The sequence below is a fragment of the Melozone crissalis genome, unplaced genomic scaffold (assembly GCF_028551555.1).
Source record: "Melozone crissalis strain CALT ecotype California unplaced genomic scaffold, PUWL_Pcris_2 ptg000007l_1, whole genome shotgun sequence".
In the NCBI taxonomy this organism is placed as follows: Eukaryota; Metazoa; Chordata; class Aves; order Passeriformes; family Passerellidae; genus Melozone; species Melozone crissalis.
Window position 1 is genome coordinate 3,356,045 of NW_026535785.1, and position 21,803 is coordinate 3,377,847.

At 48.1% G+C, this 21,803-nt stretch overlaps 1 protein-coding gene and 1 long non-coding RNA gene across 2 annotated transcripts in view; one reads left to right on the top strand and one right to left on the bottom strand.

Annotated features, from left to right (window-relative positions):
• The first annotated feature begins 41 nt into the window (after positions 1-41).
• Positions 42-20,012, top strand: COTL1 (coactosin like F-actin binding protein 1). The gene is made up of 4 exons (XM_054269515.1): positions 42-157; positions 537-619; positions 10,782-10,939; positions 18,692-20,012. Exons 1-4 carry the CDS (start codon positions 81-83, stop codon positions 18,800-18,802), a joined length of 429 nt encoding a protein of 142 aa, XP_054125490.1. The 5' UTR covers positions 42-80; the 3' UTR covers positions 18,803-20,012.
• LOC128932797 (uncharacterized) overlaps positions 8,358-21,803 on the bottom strand; it is a 58,378-nt gene continuing 44,932 nt past the window's right edge. Inside the window, exons 4-5 of the long non-coding RNA XR_008482725.1 lie at positions 16,289-16,370; positions 8,358-8,478 (exon numbers count right to left, since the gene is read on the bottom strand). This is a non-coding gene — a long non-coding RNA (uncharacterized LOC128932797). The remainder of the gene's footprint in view (positions 8,479-16,288; positions 16,371-21,803) is intronic.

Here is a 21,803-nt window from a genome sequence, read left to right on the forward strand (position 1 = left end):
AGCGCGGTGCGGCAGCAGCGGCGGCCGCGGCCCCCCCAGCTCCGCGCCGCTCCGCGCTGCCTCCCCTCCCCTTCGCCCCCATGGCCACCAAAATCGACAAGGAGGCGTGCAGGGAGGCGTACAACCTCGTCAGGGACGATGCCACCGAGGTGAACTGGTAGGTGCCCCCCGGCATCCCCCCGGACGGGCAGCGGGCGCTGGGGTTCGCTGTCCTCTCTCCCCGCTCCCCAAAGGGTGAATTCTACAGATCTCGCCCCCTTCTCCTCTTCCTCTCTTCCTAAAGGATGGGTTTTTCACCGCCTATTCTTCCCCATCTCCTCCTTTCCCTTCTTAAAGACTGTGACTGTTCGGTGTATTCTTCGTCTTCCCCATCTCCTCCTTTCCTTTTCTAAAGACTGTGACTGTTCGGTGTATTCTTCTCCTTCCCTTCCCCCATTCCAAAGGGTGACTTTAAACGTGTTGTTCCCCTTTCCTTCCCCCCATCCGGAAAGGTGACTTTTAACTGTATTTTCCCCTTGTCTTCTCCCTCCCCGAAGGGTGACGTTTAAGTACAATGGCTCTACGATCGTCCCTGGAGACCAAGGGGTAGACTATGAAACCTTCAAAAGGAAGTGCACAGGTAAGCTCCGTCTCCGTGCCTTGGCCCCTTTCCGCCCTTCTTGGTGCCCGCTGAGAGGGGAAAGGACGGGGGGAAACTTGGGGGGACCGGGATTAGCGCTGCTGCTGCTGCTTCCCTGCCCGCCCTGTCCTGCGGGATCGCCTTTCAGCCCCACACAGTGCAGCTCCCCCAAGTCCAGAGTCCTGCGGCTCCTTTGTCTCACCCTTAGACTTCACGTCCTTTGGGCTCTTCCTCCCCTCTTTGCACAATCTTTCGCTGCTCCTCGGTTATAAACGAGATAAAACGCCTGATAAGCAACGGCCGCCTTGTTGGCAATGCAATTTCAGGGCAAACCCGACTCGGTCGTGGCCAGAAAGATGCGGTCGTGCAGATCGTTGGGGATGAAATACTCATAAAATCCTTCTGAAAACCATAGCACTGAAGTGAGTGCAGTTGGAAGGCTCGTTGGGGTTTTTTAAAGACACAAACCTGACTGGAGGGTGGTCGTTGCAAAGCTGGGCTGAACAATCCAGCCCTGCAAACAATCGGACAGTCGCAGATGTGGCGTTGCACAACCGCAACTGTTGCGGCTCCAGGTTCAAACGTGGCAGTGGATTGTGGAGCTGCCGGCTGAGGAACGTTCAGGGCAGGAACAAAGCCTGGGGAAAATGAAGATAAATTCAGGAGTGATTAACTGCCTCTGATCGTGACTTTTGATGAGTTTCACAAAGGGGGGGTTTTGATTTTTATCTCAGTTTTTATCAGTTTTTCTCCTATCTTGGCTGCTAGTTAATGTCACCAAGCGAGGTGAGATATGGAGTATTTTGTACTAATACTGGATTATAACAAAGACTCACTGAGCCAGTTCCTGTACAATGTAGTGCTGTGGTTCACCTGCATTTTCAGAATTCTGTGTCTGAGCTGTGGAGGAATTGTGTTGAGCAGTCTCTGCCTACCAAGGTGGGGCAGTTCATGGGGACACCGTGGGGCTGGCAGTCCCAGGGCTTGGCTGGGCTTTACTCAGTGGAAGGGGAGAACTCTTAGGAAAGTAACTGAGGGCAGGACAGCTCTGATCTGACAGGAGAAAAGTGTATTTTAGTCCTTGGAAAGGAGCCATGAGATGAAGATGGTTTAGGCTGCTCTGCTACGATGTTGGCAGTGGGGTCTCACTGAGATTAATGCAGCCACGCGCTTCCAGCTGTTCCTGAGAACCTGCAGGGAAATTCTCAGAACTAGGAAAGGTCCTGTTGTGGTTGGTGTCAGAAGAGCTGATCCTGCACTGCAGGAACTCCTTCCCACTCATCTCTTTTTAGTGGGCAACAGAAGGGAAGAGCAATTACCTGGAACCCAGGGAATCCCAGGGCTCAGCACTGTGGAAGTTCATGGCAGTGGTTAATTGTTCCCTTGGGAGGTCAGTGACTTCAGGATCTGAGTTCTCTGTCTCCTCTCCTGAACAACTTAACTGAGCATCTCTGCTGTCTCCAGACACCTGAGGCTTGCAGGGGAACCTTCCCCATTTTTTTTCTCTCCTTGCCTTTATACAGTTCCTGTCTTTCTTTTTGTCTGAGCTGATTTTCAACGCTTTTTCTGGAAGAGAAAAGAACTTAAGAACTTCCTCTCCTCCATCCTGTGGCAAAGGGAATCCTTTTCTGGGGTGGCTGAGCAGGCAGAGGGGCTTTGGCAGAGCACAGGGAGGGGTTGGGTTGGGGAGGATGAGGATGACAAATGGTGGAGGCACACACTGCACTCTGGAGTGGCCACACCTGTGTTATTAACAGGGCTTATAAACAGGGCCCAAACTAAGCTGACCCCAAGACAGAAAAAAAGGAAATTTTCCATATTTTAGAAAAAAGCTCAGTAAGGAAAGAGTTAAATATAGGGCACTTGTGGGGTAAGCTGTGGCCCATTGTTTGCCTTTAATGGGGAGCTAAATCCCTTAGAGCTGCTCCATTGCTCCCTGTTCCTCCTTTCCCTTTCCCTTGTGCACCTGCTGAGGGCTGTTCCCTGGCACACCAGGACCAAGAAATTGTCCTCAAAGGCACCTCTGGAGCACAGCTGTTGGAGGCTTTAAAAAAAAGGCAAATTGAGGTGCCTGGTCCATGGCTGAGAGCTGAAAAAGATCTTCCTCCACCCACGAATTTCGGTGCTGCAGTTGGGGAAGGAAGAGATGCAAGTTTTGGAGCCTCCATCTGTGCAGCAAACGTTCACCTGGCCTGCTAGACACAGTCAGGGATCAAACCTTGTGCCAGCAGTGAAGTTGGAGACTTCCTTCCCATCTGGAAGAAAGTAGAGTTGGTTGGAATATTTCTACTGAAACAAAGTCAGTAAAAAAGAGTAGCAAGGGATGGGAAAAGCTGTTGAATGTTATTTCTTCTTGTTGCTCCATCTCTTTCATCCTGGTCTCTTCCATCTCCTTTTATGTTTCATTGGAGGGGAGAGGAGCTGCTATCAATGCAAACAGCTTCAAAAAATGCAATTAAAAATTTAAAAAACCCTGGTATCAGAACAAACTTCTTTGTTTTGAATTCCTGTTGTGTGAGAAACGCTGCCCTGAAAGCCACAAAGTGCAGCAGCTGCCTCTGGTAAAAGCTGATCATCACTTGGTGGTTAGAGGTGAGAGCAGGAGCTGGGATTGAAATCTCAGCGTGCAAAGAGTCCGGGTCAGAGCTCACTGTGCTCCACTTTCTGCAGCAGCTGTTCTGAGCTGCAAACATCGCGTTCCTGCTTTCTTTAAGAGCCATTCTCATGAAAAGCACCTTGGTACCCATTGCTCCCCTGCTGGGCGGGGTCGCTGAGTGCTGCCTCCTGTGGCTCTGGGACCTGGAGGGGCTTTTGTGCCACTTTGGAATCTCTTTGCCTGTGGTGCATGTCCTGCCTTGTACAGTGACAGATGTCAGGGGGCTGTTGGTAACAGCCCCTACTTTTGCTTTTTCCCCCCCTATCCATAACCCTTTCCATGCCCATCACTGCCTCTGCAAACCTGCTTGGGGAACCAGAGTGGCTGGGGACAAAGGGAAAGGAGAGAAAAAGGAGAGAAACTGAAATTGCTTCTTTTAGAGGAAGTAGCAGCTGAGGGAGGCCGTGTCACAAATCAGCTCTGCACACCTCCAGCCCTGCTCTGGGGCTGCTGGGGTGCCACAGGTGCTGAGCTGGGGCAGGGAGGCCCATGCCCTGAGCCAGGAGCTGCTGCTGTCCCTGCTGTGGGTTCTGTCCTCTGCTGTGCTCTCAGATACACCCCCCACATCAGACCTGCATCCTACAGATCCTGGCATGGGGGCCTTTTCCTCTTTCCATCTTCACTAAGCTTTGTGCAGGAACAGCAAGGTTGTACAAACAGCATCATTAAATGATCACATTTCCCCCATCCCCATTTGGGGACAGCAGCTGCCACTCCTAGAGGAAGGAAACATGGAAAGAAGAGCTCCTTCAGTGCCCTCTTGTTCAGGGTCCTGGGGTGATGCTGCAAACACAGCCTGACCCTGAACTTCTGTGTGTCAATCACTGTAGTGCTGTCCCTGTCAAGGTCTGTTTGTCTCAGACAACTCCAACACTGCCTGGGAGGCAGCAGACCCTGCTTTAGAGACAGACATCCATCTTCCCTGGCCCCCAAAGGCAGCCCCAGTGTGTGAGACCTCTCCTCCAGCCTAAACCAAAGCAAAGCCAAGGAGGTTGGTTTAGGCCATGGAGGTTGGTTTGGGCCATGGAGGTTGGTTTAAGCCAAGGAGGCTGGTTTAGGCCATGGAGGTTGGTTTAGGCCAAGGAGGCTGGTTTAGGCCATGGAGGTTGGTTTGGGCCAAGGAGGTTGGTTTAGGCCAAAGAGGTTGGTTTGGGCCAAGGAGGTTGGTTTAGGCCAAGGAGGTTGGTTTAGGCCAAAGAGGTTGGTTTAGGCCATGGAGGTTGGTTTAGGCCAAGGAGGTTGGTTTAAGCCACTGGCACATCCTTGGGTGATTCGGAGGTGGCTGCTGGGGGCTCTTCCTCCTGCAGTCCTGCCTAAGGGCCAGTGTCCTGCCTAAGGGCCAGTCTAATGGCCAATGTCCTGCCTGTGCTGGCCCTGGTCTGACCCACAGAGTCAGGACACAGAGCTGAGGGCATTCACTGTGTCAGGGCCACTGAACACCCGCTGCGGACACCCCGTGCCTGCTGGCTGAGACTGTTTGGGTTTAACATCACAGATTACCTCTGCATTAAACAAGTACTTGATTCAAGGTTTCTGATCCATTTTACTCCCCAGTTCCATCTCTTGCTCTGCAGATGGCCTGGCTCCAGAGGAAGCATTAATTTGGTGGTTAGCACTACGTGCCATCAGGACACTTTGAAAAAAAAAAAACAAAAACAGCTGAGCTGGTGCATTTGAGGCCAGAAATAGATAAGAGTTGAAGGTTATTGTATGGAAGGATGTGACAGCTCTTAGGATTTTTTTGGGATGTTTTTAATTTCAAAGTCTTATAACTGGGCTGATGATGCTGTTGCTGAGAAGAACAGAATGAGTTACCACTGAAATGGCATCCTGTGAAACTTTTGTGTGTGTCTGTTGTACCTGACTGCCCTGGACATTGCCTCAGTGTCTCTGTTATGAAGCAGCAGAGCATCACATTGGCTCTGTCTGTGGTTTCATTTAATTTTTTTAGCGTGTATTCTGCCATTAAAAAGATGGAGTGGTCAGAAGGCTGGATTTCCCCCCACCTCCGCCCCATGCCATATGTGAACAGCTGTTTTCAATGCATCTCTGACAAAAGAAATAATGAGCCTTTTATTTGGAAAGCCTCAGTGCAGATAAATAATTGCAATGACAGCATGAAATGGGATAGTTATTCATGTGTCTGAAAAGATCAGCCCAAAACCACACTGGGCATTCAGCAGCAGGAAGAACAGAAAATCTTTAGAAGAACAGAAAATAAATACCCTATAAAATCATTTGGGGTTGATATAAAATATTAGAAAATAGAAATAAAATTGGCTCCTAATAAAAATACAAGTTTTTTGGGGTTAGATCAATTGTCCCAGAAAGCCTGGGCTGCACATTAAAAAGGAAGGAGCTGTGAGTTGAGACATCACCAAGGTAACGTTGGCACCTGAGGTTGTAGGAAAGATTTGTAAAAACACACGAGGACATATAATGAGATAGGTGCTTATCTGCATTTGGCTGCATCTTAAGTTGCTAAAATGGGCCTTGTAAATCAATCTCCTACTGCTTTTGTTTTTCCTCCTCAGCGTTCATCTCTCCTGCTTTCCCTTACTGGCTATGTCAGGGAAGACCTGGGGCCATGGGTGGCTTATGGAGTTTGTCACCCTGCCCCTGTGCCCTCCCTGCCTGTGTGGACGTGCTCTTGGCAGGGTCACAGAGATCTCCTGGCTGCCAGCTGCAGCCCAGGCTTAGCCCGGGTGTGGCTTTAGGGAATATTCTCACTGATTTTTGTGGGAGTGACCAGGTCAGGGAGTAATCAGGTCAGGGCCTGCAGTGATGGTAACTCTTGGTTTTTTTGGTAACTCTTGGTAACTCCTTGGTTTCGTGATGGTAACTGATGGTAGCTCTTGGTTTTGTGATAACTCTTGGTAATTCTTGGGTTTTTTGGTAACTCTTGGCAACTCTTTGGTTTTGTGATGGTAACTGATGGTACCTCTTGGTTTTTTGGTAATAACTGATGGTAACCTGGTTTTTTGACTCTTTAGTTTTGTGATGGTAACTGATGGTAACTTGGTTTGTGGTGGTAACTGATGGTAGCTCTTGGTTTTGTGGTAACTCTTGATAGCTCTTTGGTATTGTGATGGTAACTGATGGTAGCTCTTGGTTTTGTGGTGTTTAATTAAATATCATGGCTGTGGGTCTGCCTTTGCCATCCCGTGGTGGGCACACGAGCAGGGAAAGAAGAGCTTTGTACCTTTTGCCTGCCCTTTGTTTTGGGGCCTGCCTGGCCCTTCTGGCCAACCATTCCTTCCTTCAGGGAAGAGCTGGGTTGCCTTCTGCTCCCACTCTGCCCTCAGCATCCACCCAGGTCAGGAGAGGAGCTATGACTGTCACTGGGGTAGCAGCACCCCCTGGAGTAGAGCAGCCACTATGGGGTCACTGTTCCCTTGCACTTGTGTCCCTGCACTCACATGGGCCACCCCGAGTCACCTGGAGGAAGTTTGGTGTCCCAGCAAGGCCCTCTGGTGGGGTCTGAGATGATTAAATGAACACTTTGGGGTAGAGCAAGGCAGCCCTGCACGAGAGCTGGGGGCTCAGTGCAGGGTTTAAGAGGGAAAAAACAGTGTAGGAAGAGGGAAGGAACATTTCTGTCTGCACTTGTAGCCATGTGACCATGGAGCTGACTGAAGAAGTGGAAAATTGACAAATTAATCTAATATTAATCCAATTGAAGCAAACAAATTAAATCTTTATGGAACCTGTCATGTGCTGTAGTAATTCATGTTGGACAGAAGACAAAAGCAGGTCAGTCCATCACCTGCCTGGCTGCCTGTGACCTTGATTCAGCCGGCAGGTGAAGCTGGGAGCAGGGGTTTTATCATGGAGCAGGGGTTTTATCATGGAGCAGAGTTTTTATTGAGGCAAATCTCTGGCCTGGCCACTCAGAGCCCTCAGAATCCTGATGGTTTGGCAGTGAATTTCTTTCCTGCAGCTATTATCTTTTACTGATGACTCACTGCATTTTAATCTAAGGGGGAATTTTTCAGCACAGCTGAACCAAAGCACTTGAGTGGATGTAGAAAAAGGGAAGGATACCATGAAGGAAATCTCTGTAGTTTGGCATCAAGCTTTGTTGACAGCCAAGGGCAGCTTAAGCAGAATATTTGGAAAATCCTGTCTTAGTGATAAATAAAGAGTTTGGAGAGAAATACCAAGTGATGCTGGTTAAGGCATTCATTGTGCTGCTCATTGTTTGTCCAGCCATGGTGAAGGGAGCCGTGGTATTAATTGAATAAACATTGTTAATTTCTGCTGTTTGGATCCTGTGTGATCTCAAATAAAGCTGCTATTTCTGTTCTCCCCAGACCAGTTATTCACTTCTCTCTGCCCTGAAATTCATGTCTCAGTGGCTGGGAAGGGGTGGCACAGCTCTGGGCAGGATTTCCTCCTTCAGGGGCAATCTGTGCTGCCTCTCTCTGATTTGTTCTGCTCCCCTCACTCCCAGCAAATTCCTAAAACCACCGTGAGTGCTTTTGTGTGAGCAGGGGCTGCTGGATGTTAATGCCTTGAGATTTCTCAGGGAATTGGCACTGATGGCATTGATGACTTCCAGCGTGGGGAGCTGATGTGGCAGGGCAGAACTGATGAACTGTGAAAGAGGAAATCTGGGACTAGGGAAGAACTTGCGTTTTGATCCCCTTATCACTCCGAACACGCTTCAGACTAATTGTGAAACTCAGCCACTTCTGCTCGGGGATTCTGACCTGCACTTGGAGAGGCTTATACCCAGGCTGAGCCAGTGCTAAAAACCTCTCCATCCGTCCCTGATGCCCTTTTAGGAACTGAGACATGTTAATTGCTCAGGGCTCCAATTCACATTCCCTCTGGCTTTGTGTGCAGCAGCTAAGGCATCACGTTTGTGCTAAATATCCTGTTTGTGCTAAAGAGCCTGCTCTGCCTCCAGTGGGGTTTAAACTCCATGGGGAGACAGGAGGAGACAGGACCCAGCTGGGTGTGACCCCTTCAAGCCCCCACAAGTGAGGCAGCCCCAGGAAAATCTGTCTAAAGGTGACTCAGAGCCCCAGTCCAACCTCAGGTGCTCATTAAACTTACAGGACATGGTGAAGTAAAGGGTTGTTCATGCTCAGGTGATCTCATGGATGAAAGCTGGAATTGCTGCATTTGGCTCTCTTCAGCCAGGATGGGCAAGCACTGAGAGTTCTGCTGAGAAGCAAATCCTGCTGCTGCCAGTGAGCTGTGGGATAATGTCAAAGGGAAGTTATTCTGACTGGGAAATTCACAGAATCCCAGAATGGTTTGTGCTGGAAGAGGCCTTAAAGATCATGTCATTCCAGCCCCATCATAAGCAGGGAAACCTTCCACTATCCCAGGCTGCTCCAAGCCCCTTCCAACCTGGCCTTGGACACTTGGATGGGGCATCCCTGGAGCTCCCTCTCTGTGCTGCTATGAAAAAGCACTGGTTTTTCACATTCATTATCTTTTTTCCACTATCTTTATCACAAAGGGGCACATTGCAGTGTTCAGGCTCTGTGACAGGGATGAAAACCCAAGGTGGGGACAGAGGGCTCCATGGGAAGGGTGTGACACCACTGCAGTGCAGGAGCTCCCAGCACTGTGGGACTGCCAGGGCTGTTCCCAGAGGAGGCACAGGACAGCTCTGGGCAGTGTGGCCTCCTTTGCTGTCAGAGCAGGGGAAGCAAGGCTGGCTCCTGGAGCTGTTAATTGTAACATTAGGGGATTTACTGTCTCTCTTCACCTTGGGTATTTCCTGGCTGTCGCTTCATTTATGGCTCTAATCAATCTTGGGAAGAGGATTTGCTGTCAGAACCAGCAGCCCCCACGTGCATTTCCTACACTCACCAGCAGCAGGGCAGCTGAGAGAGAAGTTTTGTTTGCCTGCATTGTTGATACACGACTCTCTCCTTCCAAAGATCCATCTGGATTTTTCCCCTGAATAAGATCTTTCTTTTTGTTTCTATTTTGAAATCTTCAGAGGAGTTTGTTTTGAACATTGTACTGGCTCACACACCCCCCTACATCCATTTTCCAGTTTGCCCAGTATTACTCAGTCGGTAACAAAAAAATTAAAAAGAACAAAGAGAATAAAACAGGGAGAGCAGAGGTGGATTTTTTTCAGACTTAAAAAAGTCTTCTCTTTTATCAAGGAGAATTTGTATTTGTCCACGCTTCGGCAAATCAAAGTGTTAAAGAAGCTCTGAGATATGTTAGCTTGCAGAGAATATCCAAATTCTTTTTAGCATTGATTTCTAGCAGCTTATTTTTAGGGGATGAGCAATTTAGAGCTGCTTCTCCCCTGTCTCCAGAGCTCCTGGGGCTGTCCTGGCTGCTCACAGAGTCTGCTGGGGATGTTGGCAGTCATTCCTGCACCTGGAGCCTACATTTTCACCTGGCAATTAGTCAGCCCAGCAAATCCCTCTAAGGCACATTGAACTGGCCACAACAAGTGTGCCAGGATTACCAGGAGTCTTCTCTAACAGCAGGTTTGTTCTTCTGCTTTGAGTCACCTCCTTTAAAGGCCTTAAGTGACCTCTGAGAGATGAAGATTGAAATATTGATTATTAGGAATATCCCACAATTGCACAAGTGTCCATCTGCTCTGCTTTCTGCCCTCCTGGTGGAAGGTTCCAGCATCCCTTGGAGCCTGGGGATGCAGGGGGATGGTGCTTACTCCTGATCAGGAAGCTTCCAACGGCTCCATGAGTCACAGGAGATGGAGGAAGGAGCTCTCTGAGATAAGAGTCTGCAAGGTTGTCACACATATGGCCAGGCTAAATCAGTCTGGTGTGATGGAGCACGAGCCAGCTGTGAAACAGGGATCAGCACAGCTCTAAAGTCCAGGGCTTTTCCCTCCAGGGCTTTGGAAGGAATAGAACACCTGGGCAAGTCATTGCAGATTTTTCTTTTCCTCCTTCCTCTCCCCTCCTTCTTGTAAACTCATACTACACTACAAGTGAGCCAGAAATGGATGGAAGGAAGGAGAAAGCTCACACTTGCACAATGGCCAGTTTCTGGTAATGTTATAAAGTGTGACCCTAATCCTGCTATTCTGTAAGAAAGAGACATGAGGATATGGTAATGGTTTCTGGCAATGTTATACAGTGTGACCCTAATCCTGCTATTCTGTAAGAAGGAGACACCAGGATATCACTGTCTTCCCTTCTTCACCAGACCTGCAGATGAATCATTTGGCTCAATGTGTAACTGTGCTCTTGATCTGCCTGCTGACTGTATTTTAGCCATTTCCACTGTGGTGTGGGGTGTCCAGCACAGCCAGTTTCCTCCCAGGAACTCAGAGAACCCAGAAAGGGCAGAGCCCACATGAGCAAAGCACACCTTGCAAGCACAGGGCATATGTGCAGAGCCCTGTCCTGCCCCCTGATTCCCAAATGCTGGCACTTGGAAACACGGGATCAGTGCCTTGCCTTGGTGTTTGGGAGCTGTAGGCTCACCCTGAAGAGGGGAATGCAGGGATGTTGCTGGTTTTAATCCTTTGGTTCCTTTTTTGCCTCATTGCAGACGATGTGCGATTGTTCGGCTTTGTCCGATTCACCACCGGCGATGCCATGAGCAAGAGAGTCAAGTTTGCCCTCATCACCTGGATTGGAGAGGATGTCAGTGGCCTGCAGAGAGCCAAAACTGGGACTGACAAGACTCTGGTCAAGGAAGTAGTACAGGTAAGCTCTTCCTTTTCCTCCTAACCAGCAGCTCCCATTGCTGTTCTCTGTACCAACAGCAGCAGGAGGGAGAGAGAGGGAAGGGTTGGCTCATCCTCCAACTTAGGAGTTAATCCTTTAAAAAGAAGACAGTTTCCTATTGCCTGTCTTCATCCTAGGAAGGCTTAACATCTGCCCTTTGAGCACTCAGGCATAAAGAAGCATCTTTTGAGCTTAAGGCTGCTTTAGCTATTTCATGAGGAGGGAATTTCTGCACTCCCCTCCTTGCCACCACTGAGATGTGTCCCATCCCCTTCCTTGCTATGGAAATAACTCACTATTGAATGATCATCAGCAGTATTCAGTTCAGCAGGTAAAATTAAACAGGAAAACCCACACCCTTGTTTAAACTTCTCCAGAGGCCTTTTGCCTTTGCACGGTGGGTTTGTGGAGCTAATCACCCAAAGTCTGAAGTCCCCGTGGCACCAATTAACTAACAGCTCTTAATGGCTAACTAGATGTGAACAGGCTTTGTTTGGCCTTGGGCGTAGCAGGGGAAAGAGAAATGTGCTCAGTCCAAGTGAGAACAAACAACAGCCAGGAGAGAAGTGACTCTGGGAGGCACAGCTGAGACCTGGCTGTGATGGAGAGGATGCTGATGTTTGGAATGTTTCTTCTGGAGGAGTATTTGGAGCAAAATTAGCTCCTCCATTGAGACATAGAACCAGCTCACCAGAGCATGAGAAATGGTTTTGTTTATGCTCTTGGATAACAGGCTGATGATTAAATTAATCTCCCTCAATAACTGAGCTCTTGCCAGTGTAAAGAAACCTCCCAACAGGACACTGGAAGGGTGAGAATGAAGCCCCCTCGACTCTTTGGTAGTTTATATGATACAGAAGATTACATTTAGATAGGAAGAATGAAGATAATACATCCCTGTCCTTCCAGAGGATAAACTCTGGTGCTGAATGTTTCAGAATGACGACTCAGAGGGGCCTGTTCTCCAAAGAAACTTCCAGAATGACACCTGAGAGACAGGAAAGCAAGTTTCTGCTCATGGGAAGCAGCTGAAACTGCGTAATTGTAGCTGAAGATGAAATTATAGAGTACTAATGAATGACTCTTATGTGAGTCACTAAGCCCAAGATTTTCTTTAAAATCTGTTTAGACAATGTATTCCTGTTGAGTTGAATAGCATTCCTGAGCACTGTGCTCAGATCTGTCCCTAGGTCTGTTACATATAATTTGCAATTTCACTTGTTTCATCTTTGATTAGTAGTCTGTACAAGTTAATAATCTGGTGGAGCATTAACCACTCTTGGCTGTTACTTAAAAGCTTTCATATTCCAATTAGTCTGTACTAAAATATAAAAACAATACAACTGGTGCTTGATACACTTTTACTGAGCAACCTTGTCTATAAATGCTTGCAAAGCATTTCTGAATGTCACAGCAATGGTGATCTGTCCAGGAGAAATTATCTTGACAAGTATTTTGAATAGTTCTTGATATGCAACTGAATCCCTCTGAGTGCAGTGAGATAAAGCAGAACCATTTTCTTCTTTTTATGCCTGTGACCTTGCAGGTAATCTGTCAGAATAAACAAGGACAAGAAAGTCCAGCTGAAATTTAAGGGAGGGAATTTATCCCAGAGCTATTTCACTCTTAGCAGCTCCCTTGACCTTCAAGGACATTCTCAGTGTTCTGTTTTTTACAGAGATTATTTGAAATGTGAGTTAAACATAGAAAAATATACTTTTTTTTTTAATTTCTGTAATGATAAACTCCAAATCTGAGCCAGTGTTGGTTCATCATTTGGAATAAGCAGTGCCCTGAGGTGGGAGGTTTTTGGTCTGCAAACCCTGAGTGGGTGCAGTTGGGCCCTCAGGTGCACTCACCCTGTGGAAGGGTGGCACAAGGAGGATTTTTGAGCTGCACAAGGGACAGTTTGGGGTTCCAGAAGAGCACTCTTCACTCTGAGAAGACCTCAGCAAACCCTGAAGGGCTCTCACAATCTTGTACTACTTGCCAAAGCACCTGTGGGTCTTTATTTAACACCCAAGTGTGAGGAGATTCCTGTTTTATACCCTGTGCTGTATTGGTGAGCTGGGCTAAGCTCTGCTCAGGGCTCAGCAAACACCAATAAATGCTGCTGTTCCTGTGAGGCCAAGGGAGAGCCAGTCAGCTCAGGCACCTCCTGCCAGCCCTGGGACAGAGAGGATCTCACCAGGGATGGTTATTGGGCTCCCAGAAGTACCTGCCATCAGGAAAATGATGCCTGACACACAGGGACATGAACTGGTTAGGAGGGGATTATGGGCTGTGAACTATTACAGAGCAGAGGGAGGAACTGGGCTGCCCTGGCAAATTTTGTGTTCCTGCCTTGGAAGGAGGAGCAGGTGCTGTGAAATCCATGGGGAGGTGGCTCTGGAGCGCTGATAGTGAGTGCAGGAGGTTGCCAGAAAACCTCTCAGGAAGAAAGAACAATTGATTTTTAGCTGTAATAACTGTAAAATGACAGGGGTGGATCTCATCTGCTACAAATAGCTGTAGTTCTTCTGATCTGTGCAAGATGGGAGCCAGGTCTTCTGGCCCTACTTGGACCTATGCTCATTAGCTCTTTAATGTTGTTGGAAAATGAGTTTTGAGTTTATTGTATTTCTTTTGGATTGTACACAAATCCATTTAAGGAACTATCAGGAGCTATTTTTTTTCCCCACAGCCATTTATTTTTCCATCCTTTCCTCCTTAACTCAGCAGGAAATGTTGGCTCCAGCCTGCAGCCTGGTTCAGCTGGGAGCAGATGAGAAGTAAGGCCAGGATGGGGAACAAGTATTTATCTGTAAAAATGGGTCTAGCTAAGCCCTGCTGTGTGAGACTGCTGTGGAATGGAGACAGGAGAGGCACAATCCCACCTCCTACCCATGGGCTCCTCTCCATGCCAAGGACAGATCTAATGGGGGAAGAATGGCACAGAATTTCCCATTGCAGGTGGCTGATAAACATCTTTGGGAGATGATTTCTGGGGTAGAGTCTAAACCTGCCCTTAGAACAATCTAAACAACTGGGAACTTCATGGAGCAGTGACTTCTGCTTTGGCAGCAGCCATGTGTCACCTTGTGCCCAGGGTGGGCTGGCAGATGTGTTCAGAGAGCCACCCCACAGCCCTGATGTCCCCTGCCAGCTGCACTTTGGTCACCAGACCCACAGCAAGGACCGGCCCAGGCACTTGGAGTGGCCCCTGGTGCTGCAATGGGGTGGTTCTGATGCAAACACCAAAGAAATGGAGCTCGGTTTCCCTCGGAGTGCTCCTTCCTCTCTGTGAACTCTGTCCCTTCATGACTGCATTTCCTACCAGATTTGAACTGTTCCTTAGGCAGCACTGGGGTCTTTTTCCTGACAGGGCTGAATTCATGTCCTGCAGGACTCTCCCAGCAAAGGAACTGCCCAATCTTTGCCAGTTTGTCAGATTTTCCATGGATTTTGACTCTGTTTTCATCAGCACTCCTTCCCCCACAAAATCATGTGCTCTGTTATTTCCCTAATTCATATTCAGGGTAAAACAGCTCTGTTTCTGTGAGCAAATATTCAAGGCATTTTATTCATCATTATTTTTGGTGAGGAATTCATCTGGCTTTCATGATGTCAACAGCTCTACTGGGTTCCTGTTTTGCAGCTCATACCCAGATCTTTTTTTTGCTCACCTTTCCCTTTTCCTCTGGATTTCTCACTGCACTGATGATGTGCCCCAAGAGGGAGCCCCACTGATGGGGTCCCTGTCCCTGATTTTGGGATCACACAGAATTCCCTGAATGTGCTTTGGTTTTCTCATATCAGTACAGAGACCTGAGCAGAAGATGAAATAGCTGAATTAAAGCAGAAGGTTTAACAGCTTTGTTAGAGGCAGGAAATCAAACTCACAGGGAACAGCTATGTCACAGTTACTCATGAGGGTGAGTGAGATCCTGCTGGGAAGGCAAAATAAATTCTCCTTTTGGTTGTTTTTTCCTGTTCTGGTTTACTGCAATGACCATACCCAATGGATATGGATTTACAAGAAGTCCCAGTCTAGAGAAGAGGATCAGAATCAGCAGCTTCTCACCTCCCTGTGTCTGACACACAGACGTGTGACTCTTGCAGTGGGATGGAGCACAGCAGAGAGAATTTGCAGAGCAGCTGAAATGCAGCTCCCATTGCTGAGAGAAGTGTTTGCCAGAGGTTTGGACTGGCTTCTCTCACAGTCTGGAACTGCTCCATGTAAAATTGGCAGGCAGTGGATTTGAAGAGAGGGTTTTTGCTGAGCTTGGAGTCTGACAGCTGAGTGCAGGAGCAGGTTTGCTGTAGGGCTGGGACTTAGACCCTGCTGGAAAAGAAACCTGGGAGATGTCACCTCTGCACTGAGGCTGAGGTGACCAGTGCATGGGAGTGGTGACATTAAGCAGAGTAGAACTGAGGGTTCTGAACATCAGCAGAAGCTGCTGCAAGCCCCAGTAAAAATAAAATAAATAAAAAATGGCAAGAAGATGCTCAGCTACCTGGCACCATCTGTGGCTGCTGGGAAGTGTCTGTGGACTATGCAAGGATTTTACTCCTGGCTTCAGCTTCCCAGGCTGGGATTTATATGGCTCTCTGCAGACCTGGTTTGGTACAATATCTGCACCACATGGATTTTCCCTTGGGCAATTTAGGGAAATTTTATGGCCCATATGCTAAACATTCAGGGCTTGGAAGAGAGGAAGAAAATCTACTCCACCCCTTTTTTCCCCCTTTAAGTTGGCTGGAAGAGAAGGATTGAGCTTTCTGCACAAATTTCATGTTTCCCATGGAGGGTGCAGGCTCCTTCTCTGCTCCTGCATGGTTGGAGCCCTCTCAGTCTGTGCCTGGTGTGGGATTCCAAAATTGTGATCCTCAGGCACAAAGAGGAGCTGGAGCCAGAGTGGATTATTGGAGAACCAGGAGTGAACCTCAGTATTTCTGTGTGCTGGTCACTGATTTGAGAGGCAAAGCAAAGAGCCTGTGGTCACTGCTGTGTTGTGAGAGTGATTAAGATAAATGGCATCATTGTTTTTGTTATCTGGAGGCTGCTGCTGACTGGGGTGAAGACAAAGGCTAGAATTCACTGGCAGGGCTTGCTGTGGTTGTGGAAAGCCTGGGGTTGGGGGGAGGAGAAGGGAAAAGGAAGTGGAGGATGTAAGATGAAGACACATGTCAGCAAATCAAGGGCCCAAGCACCAGAGTTATGCACTGTGCCTTAGGATTTGCAGCCTGAACTAAAGCTCAGAGAGCTCAGGCAGTAAATTCAGAGTGATGAGGCTGATGAAGGTCAAGCAGGATGTTAAAATCACAAATTCCAGGCACCAAACTCACCAAAAGCATCTTCCCTCCTTAGGGCCAGGCTTGAGGAGACACCATGGTGGGTCAGAGCTGGTGTGAGGAACCAAGGAGCACCCTGAGAGAATGGAATAAAGCAGAGTTATTAATAGCAGTGACCCACATTGCACTCTGAGGGTACAAATCTGGCACAAGAGGTGGCCCAGTCAGCTAAGAGGATATTTAAGTGTGGCTGGGAGCAGAACCCATCTGGCCACTGCTGGGGGGACACTGTTCATTCCTTGCAGGGTGTTTTGGTGAAATGGTGGCTGATGCCCCCAGATCATCACCCAGGAGTCATCTGGATAAGTGTCTGCTTGAGAAGGCATTGAGTAATTATATTTACTGTGTGGCACATGTGATGAATTCTCCTCTGTTTGGGCATGAGTGCACTTGCAGTTTCAATTTCAGAATCAGCTGGATTCTGCAGAGTGGGCACTGAAGAAAACCCTCCCCACTCTTACAAAATACACTTTTCATTATAAAATACACTCTTTCATTAAAGAAAACCCTTCCCACACTTATAAATTACACTTTTCATGGAATCCCTCTCAGAAATAGTTTTATGGACCTGCCTCAGTTCTCACTAAAGCAGGGCAAAGACTCATCCTGAAATCATGTAGTGTTGGATAATCTGCTCCCAAGGTGAGGAAAATGTGTTAAACCTGGTGTCATAGAAAAGGAATTGAAAAGGCTCAGCTCAAAACTCACACAGGAGCATCAAACAGCTGAAAATGCTGGGATGGGTCTTAGCAAGGGCTGAGCTTTGCAGAGATGTCACCCTGGAGACCTGGAAGTAGGACACTCGTGAGCATGACTAAATCTGATGGTTTGGGCAGTTTGCCTCTTCTTTTCTATCTTAAAAAAAAAAAAAAAAAGAAGAAGAGAAAAGAAAATGATTTGTTTTTCTCCAAAAAGCAATGTCTTTCCCATTTTCCCTGCACTCTGCCAAGCCGGGGGTGAGTGCCTGTGCTGTCCCCATGGCCAGGAAAGGCGGGCACTGCAGGCAGGGCTGTTATTGCTGAGCACTCTGGAGCTGCCCCTCGGGCTCAGCAGAGCAGCCAAGGCTCCCGAGCAGCTCCCAGGATTTCCTGAGTGTGAAACAGGATCAGCCCCAGCCCAGAGGGGGGAGGAGGGAGCTGCTTTCCTCTCTTTTCCATCTCTCCCACCGCATGAAAGGGGTGCTGAGGCTCTTTCAAGCTGCATCCTCCTCCACCCCCTCCTTTATCTGACTCTGATCCCAAACTGAGACCCTTGGGATGCTGCCAATAAAGAGCTCTCCCATGGCTTAGAGGCTGAAACCAATTAGGAGCCCCCCTGTGCCAGTGCCAGGGAGACCCACACAAGATTCCTGCTGCCCTCCCAAAGCGTTCCCTCCTTCTCCATCACCCTTTGGGGAACTCACTGCCCAGGGATTGGGGCATTGCAGATTCCCTGAGATGTCTCAGCAAAGCTGTTGGGATTTTAATTCGTGTTTTTGGTGGAGTGCAGTGGATGCTTGTGTTTGTCACGTGGGGGAAGGGAGACTCAAGCAGTGCTCTCAGTTGTGGTTAGGAAGGGGAGGAAAATGCTAAAGCAAGCAGCAAACAGGCTGTTTGCTGAATGGCTGTGCACACACATGGATGCCATGCCAGCCCTGCTGGGAGGCAGGAAGGACAGCCCCAACAAGGGAAAAAATCCCCGAGCTGCCCCTGACAGGAGCCCTAAAGGCACCCTGGGTCCCATTCTGCTCCCAGCAAGGTTTTCTGTGTCCCAGCCTCTCATCCCAGCACTGCCTGGGGCTTGCCCAGCTCCAGAGCTCTCCAGAGGGAGGAAGCTGCCCTGCACACACAAGTGCATCCATCCAGGAGCTCACTTGGGACACAAAGCACAGGGCAGAGCCTGTGCACAGCCTGTCTGGGGCAATGTCTGCCTTGTGTTTGCTCCTGGGAGCATCCCTGTGCTGCTCAGTCCTTCTCAGGTGTGACACTGTAGTGTTCTCTGGTGTGGTGCTGTTCTTTTTTTAGGAGAAGAGGCCCTAAAAAGGGCACAGAGAGGATTAGTGACTTGGCCAAGATTATGCTGAGGGTCACTGGTGGTCAGGAGGTCAGTAATTTTGAGGGTTTCAGTTCTTATACTGCTTAGGGAACTTGACCTAACCTGGCCTGTGCACCCCTGCCCCCCTGCACTGGGTCTGCAGCCAGTGGCTGTGGGAGTAGATATATAACATTTTTCCAGGTTAAATGTTGGGTTTTGCCTTCACCAGCCCTCTGTCTCATCCACAGCTTGCTATTTATCATCCCAGCCACAGGAGATCAGGGGATGCAGCTCAGACACCCAGGGAAGCTGAATAACCCGTCTTCAATCAGCTAATTGAAAATATCCCTCTTTGTTAACAGGCTTTTTCTTTATCTCTTACAGAACTTTGCCAAAGAATTTGTGATCAGTGACCACAAAGAGCTGGATGAGGATTACATCAAGAACGAGCTGAAGAAAGCAGGGGGGGCTAATTATGATGCACAGACTGAGTAAAGGCAGGAACCTCCTGGCACCATCACCTGCATCTCCAAGGGAGGGCAAAGGCACAACAAACTAACACCTGAGAGATGAGGCAACTGAACTCCCCAGCTTTCTGTGGCTGCACCTAAGAACTCCCTTTTTTGCATTCAGAGGACTTTTATTTTCCATTCTTTCTCATTAAACATTCCTCTCTGGGGCTCTGTTTTTCTTTTTCCCCCTTTTTTTACTCATAACTCTGTTTCACACCTGTGGAATTTAGGTTTGGCTCTGCTTTGGCCCTACTCAGCCCTGTGTTTGTAGAGGCTTGCCACTGTGTCCTTCTTCATGTCTGTGTGTTTTACTTGGGCTCAACCTGGTCTCTGAGGGAAGAAAGTTTTGAGGGAGTTCTGAACATCAATTATTTTAATTTTTGAAAAATTTGTTCTGACTGATATTCTTGGGAATAGCATTATTTGCTGTCCTAGGTTCAGATCAGCTTGAGATGATTTCCCTCAAACTCTGATTAAATCATCTAAGCAGAAATGTCCAGCTGAGATGTTATCTAACAGCTTCAACAACAAAGCCAACAAACAAAACCATTTCTTTGACTCCTGATAAATGGGAATAAATTTGCCTTAAACATTGCTTGACAGTTGCTATGCTCTGTGCTGCATCTCTGTCCCTCCCTCTTAAAAATAAGATCCACCACACTCCTAAAGTGGGTTTTGTTGCTTTTTGGAGGTGTCACAGCACAGTAAACTGAGGGGCTTAGAAATGTCTGGATCTTGGTCACTATTTTGCATACGTTGGTCTCTGGGTTTGTATCTGACTTTGCTAATGCTGGGGCTCAGGAGGTGAAACTGAAATGCATAGATGTCCTTTTTCAATGATGTCTGAAAAAAACAGCAGCTGCTGAATCCTTCCCTACCCGTCCCCCCTGGTTATTCTGCAGTTAAACACAACATCTTCAGTTGCTTGGGGCCTTTGGCAGGGAACATCCTCCAGCTGGGCCCAAGGGATGGGGCAGGGCAGCTCCATCCCAGCTGGGGTTAAATCTCCAACAGCACAGAGAGAACCTGGGCTCACTTTGGTACCAAACTGTTTGTTTGGGGGGCTCCTTTGTATGGCTTTTGTTTTTCCATCCAGGGTAACTGTGCCCAGAATGACCTGTTGGGAGAGGCTGTGGGGCTTGGGAGTCAGAGCTGTAAATCCATGACAGAATAAATGTTTTTCAAGAACAATTCTCAGAGACTCCGTTGTTCTTTTTACCATCCCTGCAACAAAGCCATATTTAGGATGTTTCTTAATCCTTGGTGGGAAGCTTTGAGCTGCTGCAGTCTTGGGGCTATTAGGAGAATTAAACACTGGCTTAGATGTAAAATGATCCCAGCCCTTGTCTGCTCCTCACTGCTCTGACAGGCAGAGGTGACCACCGTGCACCTGACACACTTTTTTGTTCAGCAGCTCTGCTCCTCCATTTCCAGTGCCAAAACACCAAGTGGGAATTGTAATTAGGTCAAAGAGAATTTCACAGCCACGGAAAATAAACGTAGAGAGGTCAGGAATAGATTTGGGAACAAGAACAACACTTTCAGACAAGTTTTGCAGCTTCCTGCACAGGGTTACATGGGGCATTGCAGTTCTGGACAGGACTTCCTAAACCTTGCCCTGAAAGAAGGGAAATGGTTGTTTTTTACAGGACTGACAGCAGGGACAGGCATCACTAATGGGAAAGGGCTTTGCAGAGAGCTTGTGATGCTCTGAGGCTTTGCCTTGCTGGTTCAGTGACCACGATAAACTGGAATTTGACACCCTGTGGCACAAATCTCTGCCTGGTTGTGAAGCCTGGCAGCACCGCCACTAGAAATTCATCAGCACCAGCTGTGGTGAGGGCTCAAGAAAGAGCTCAGCAGAGGCAAATTAGCTTTCTCAGCCTTCCAAGGCATCTCAGCGAGACAAATGGAGCACTTGTGTTGCCTTTGGCAAGCTGGGTCCAGGGATGGAGGCAGAGGAGGCATCACCCTGGCTCTGGTTGCTTTGCTATCCTTAATCCAGTCCTTAGAACATGGAAAATCCCACATTCCCTCTTTGAATAACCTCTGGGGTGCACAGGCACATGGACTCTGCTGCTGAGCACAGGAATATCAAGTTTGCATGGTAACACACGAGAAAAATGAGAAGGAATTACTGATTTGTAATATGAAGATAAATCCTTGTGGGAAAAAAAAGAAAATCATAATGAATGAGTGAAATAGCAGAGAAGCAGTGGGGTTGGGTTTTTTCCAACCTCAATTTCATCTTTGAGGGCAGGCTGTGCAGGGATACCACCCTGGTGATGCTATGGAGAACTTTGTGGGGAAAAGCTGGGGTGAGATGCAGGGGAGCACTGCTGCTGCTGTGCCCCTGGCCTCACTGGGTCAGAGCTGCAAACCAGCAGGGAGCTCCTGTTTGTGCAGTCCTGTCCTGTCCTGTCCCTCTGGCAGCACTGCAACAGCCAAGTCAATCAAACCCCTGCCTGTCAAAGCCTCAGTCAGACAGGAGATTATCTTGGTCACAAAGAATGTCCTGAAACACACCCAGCCCAAGCTGATGGATGCACATCCCAGGGGGATGCCTGGGAGAGTTTGGGGCAAAATGTGTTTCCAGAATTAAATGTTTCATTTTATTTACTTCTCATTCCTGAGGAGTAATCTGAATTAGCCATTAAATGACTTTGTTTCTAGAATGCTGATTATATTTCAGTGTAGGAATGGTTTTCATTTCCCACAGGAGAGTGACTTTATTGGTGTTGTGTCAAACCCTTACACTGGTGGTGGGAGCAGCTCAGCTGGTCCAGGGGCTGACAAGCCTGGCCTAACTCACAATCTGTCCTGCAGCCTAAAACACATCTCTGGGGTCTGCACCCACTAGGCTGGAAAATATTTACACTACAGTGTTTGCAGGCATTCTCTTTCTGTGCTTACAGATAATCATGCAAGGAACAACTGGCAAAAATGGAGCAGCAGAAAGGCTGGGATGTGAAGAGCAAAAGCTT

Bases quoted from the DNA above. Each gene is read 5' to 3' on its own strand.
- COTL1 (XM_054269515.1), top strand. From the start codon at position 81: ATGGCCACCAAAATCGACAAGGAGGCGTGCAGGGAGGCGTACAACCTC. The intron at 158-536 runs GTAGGTGCCCCC...CCCTCCCCGAAG, and splicing joins GATGCCACCGAGGTGAACTG to GGTGACGTTTAAGTACAATG. The intron at 10,940-18,691 runs GTAAGCTCTTCC...TATCTCTTACAG, and splicing joins TGGTCAAGGAAGTAGTACAG to AACTTTGCCAAAGAATTTGT.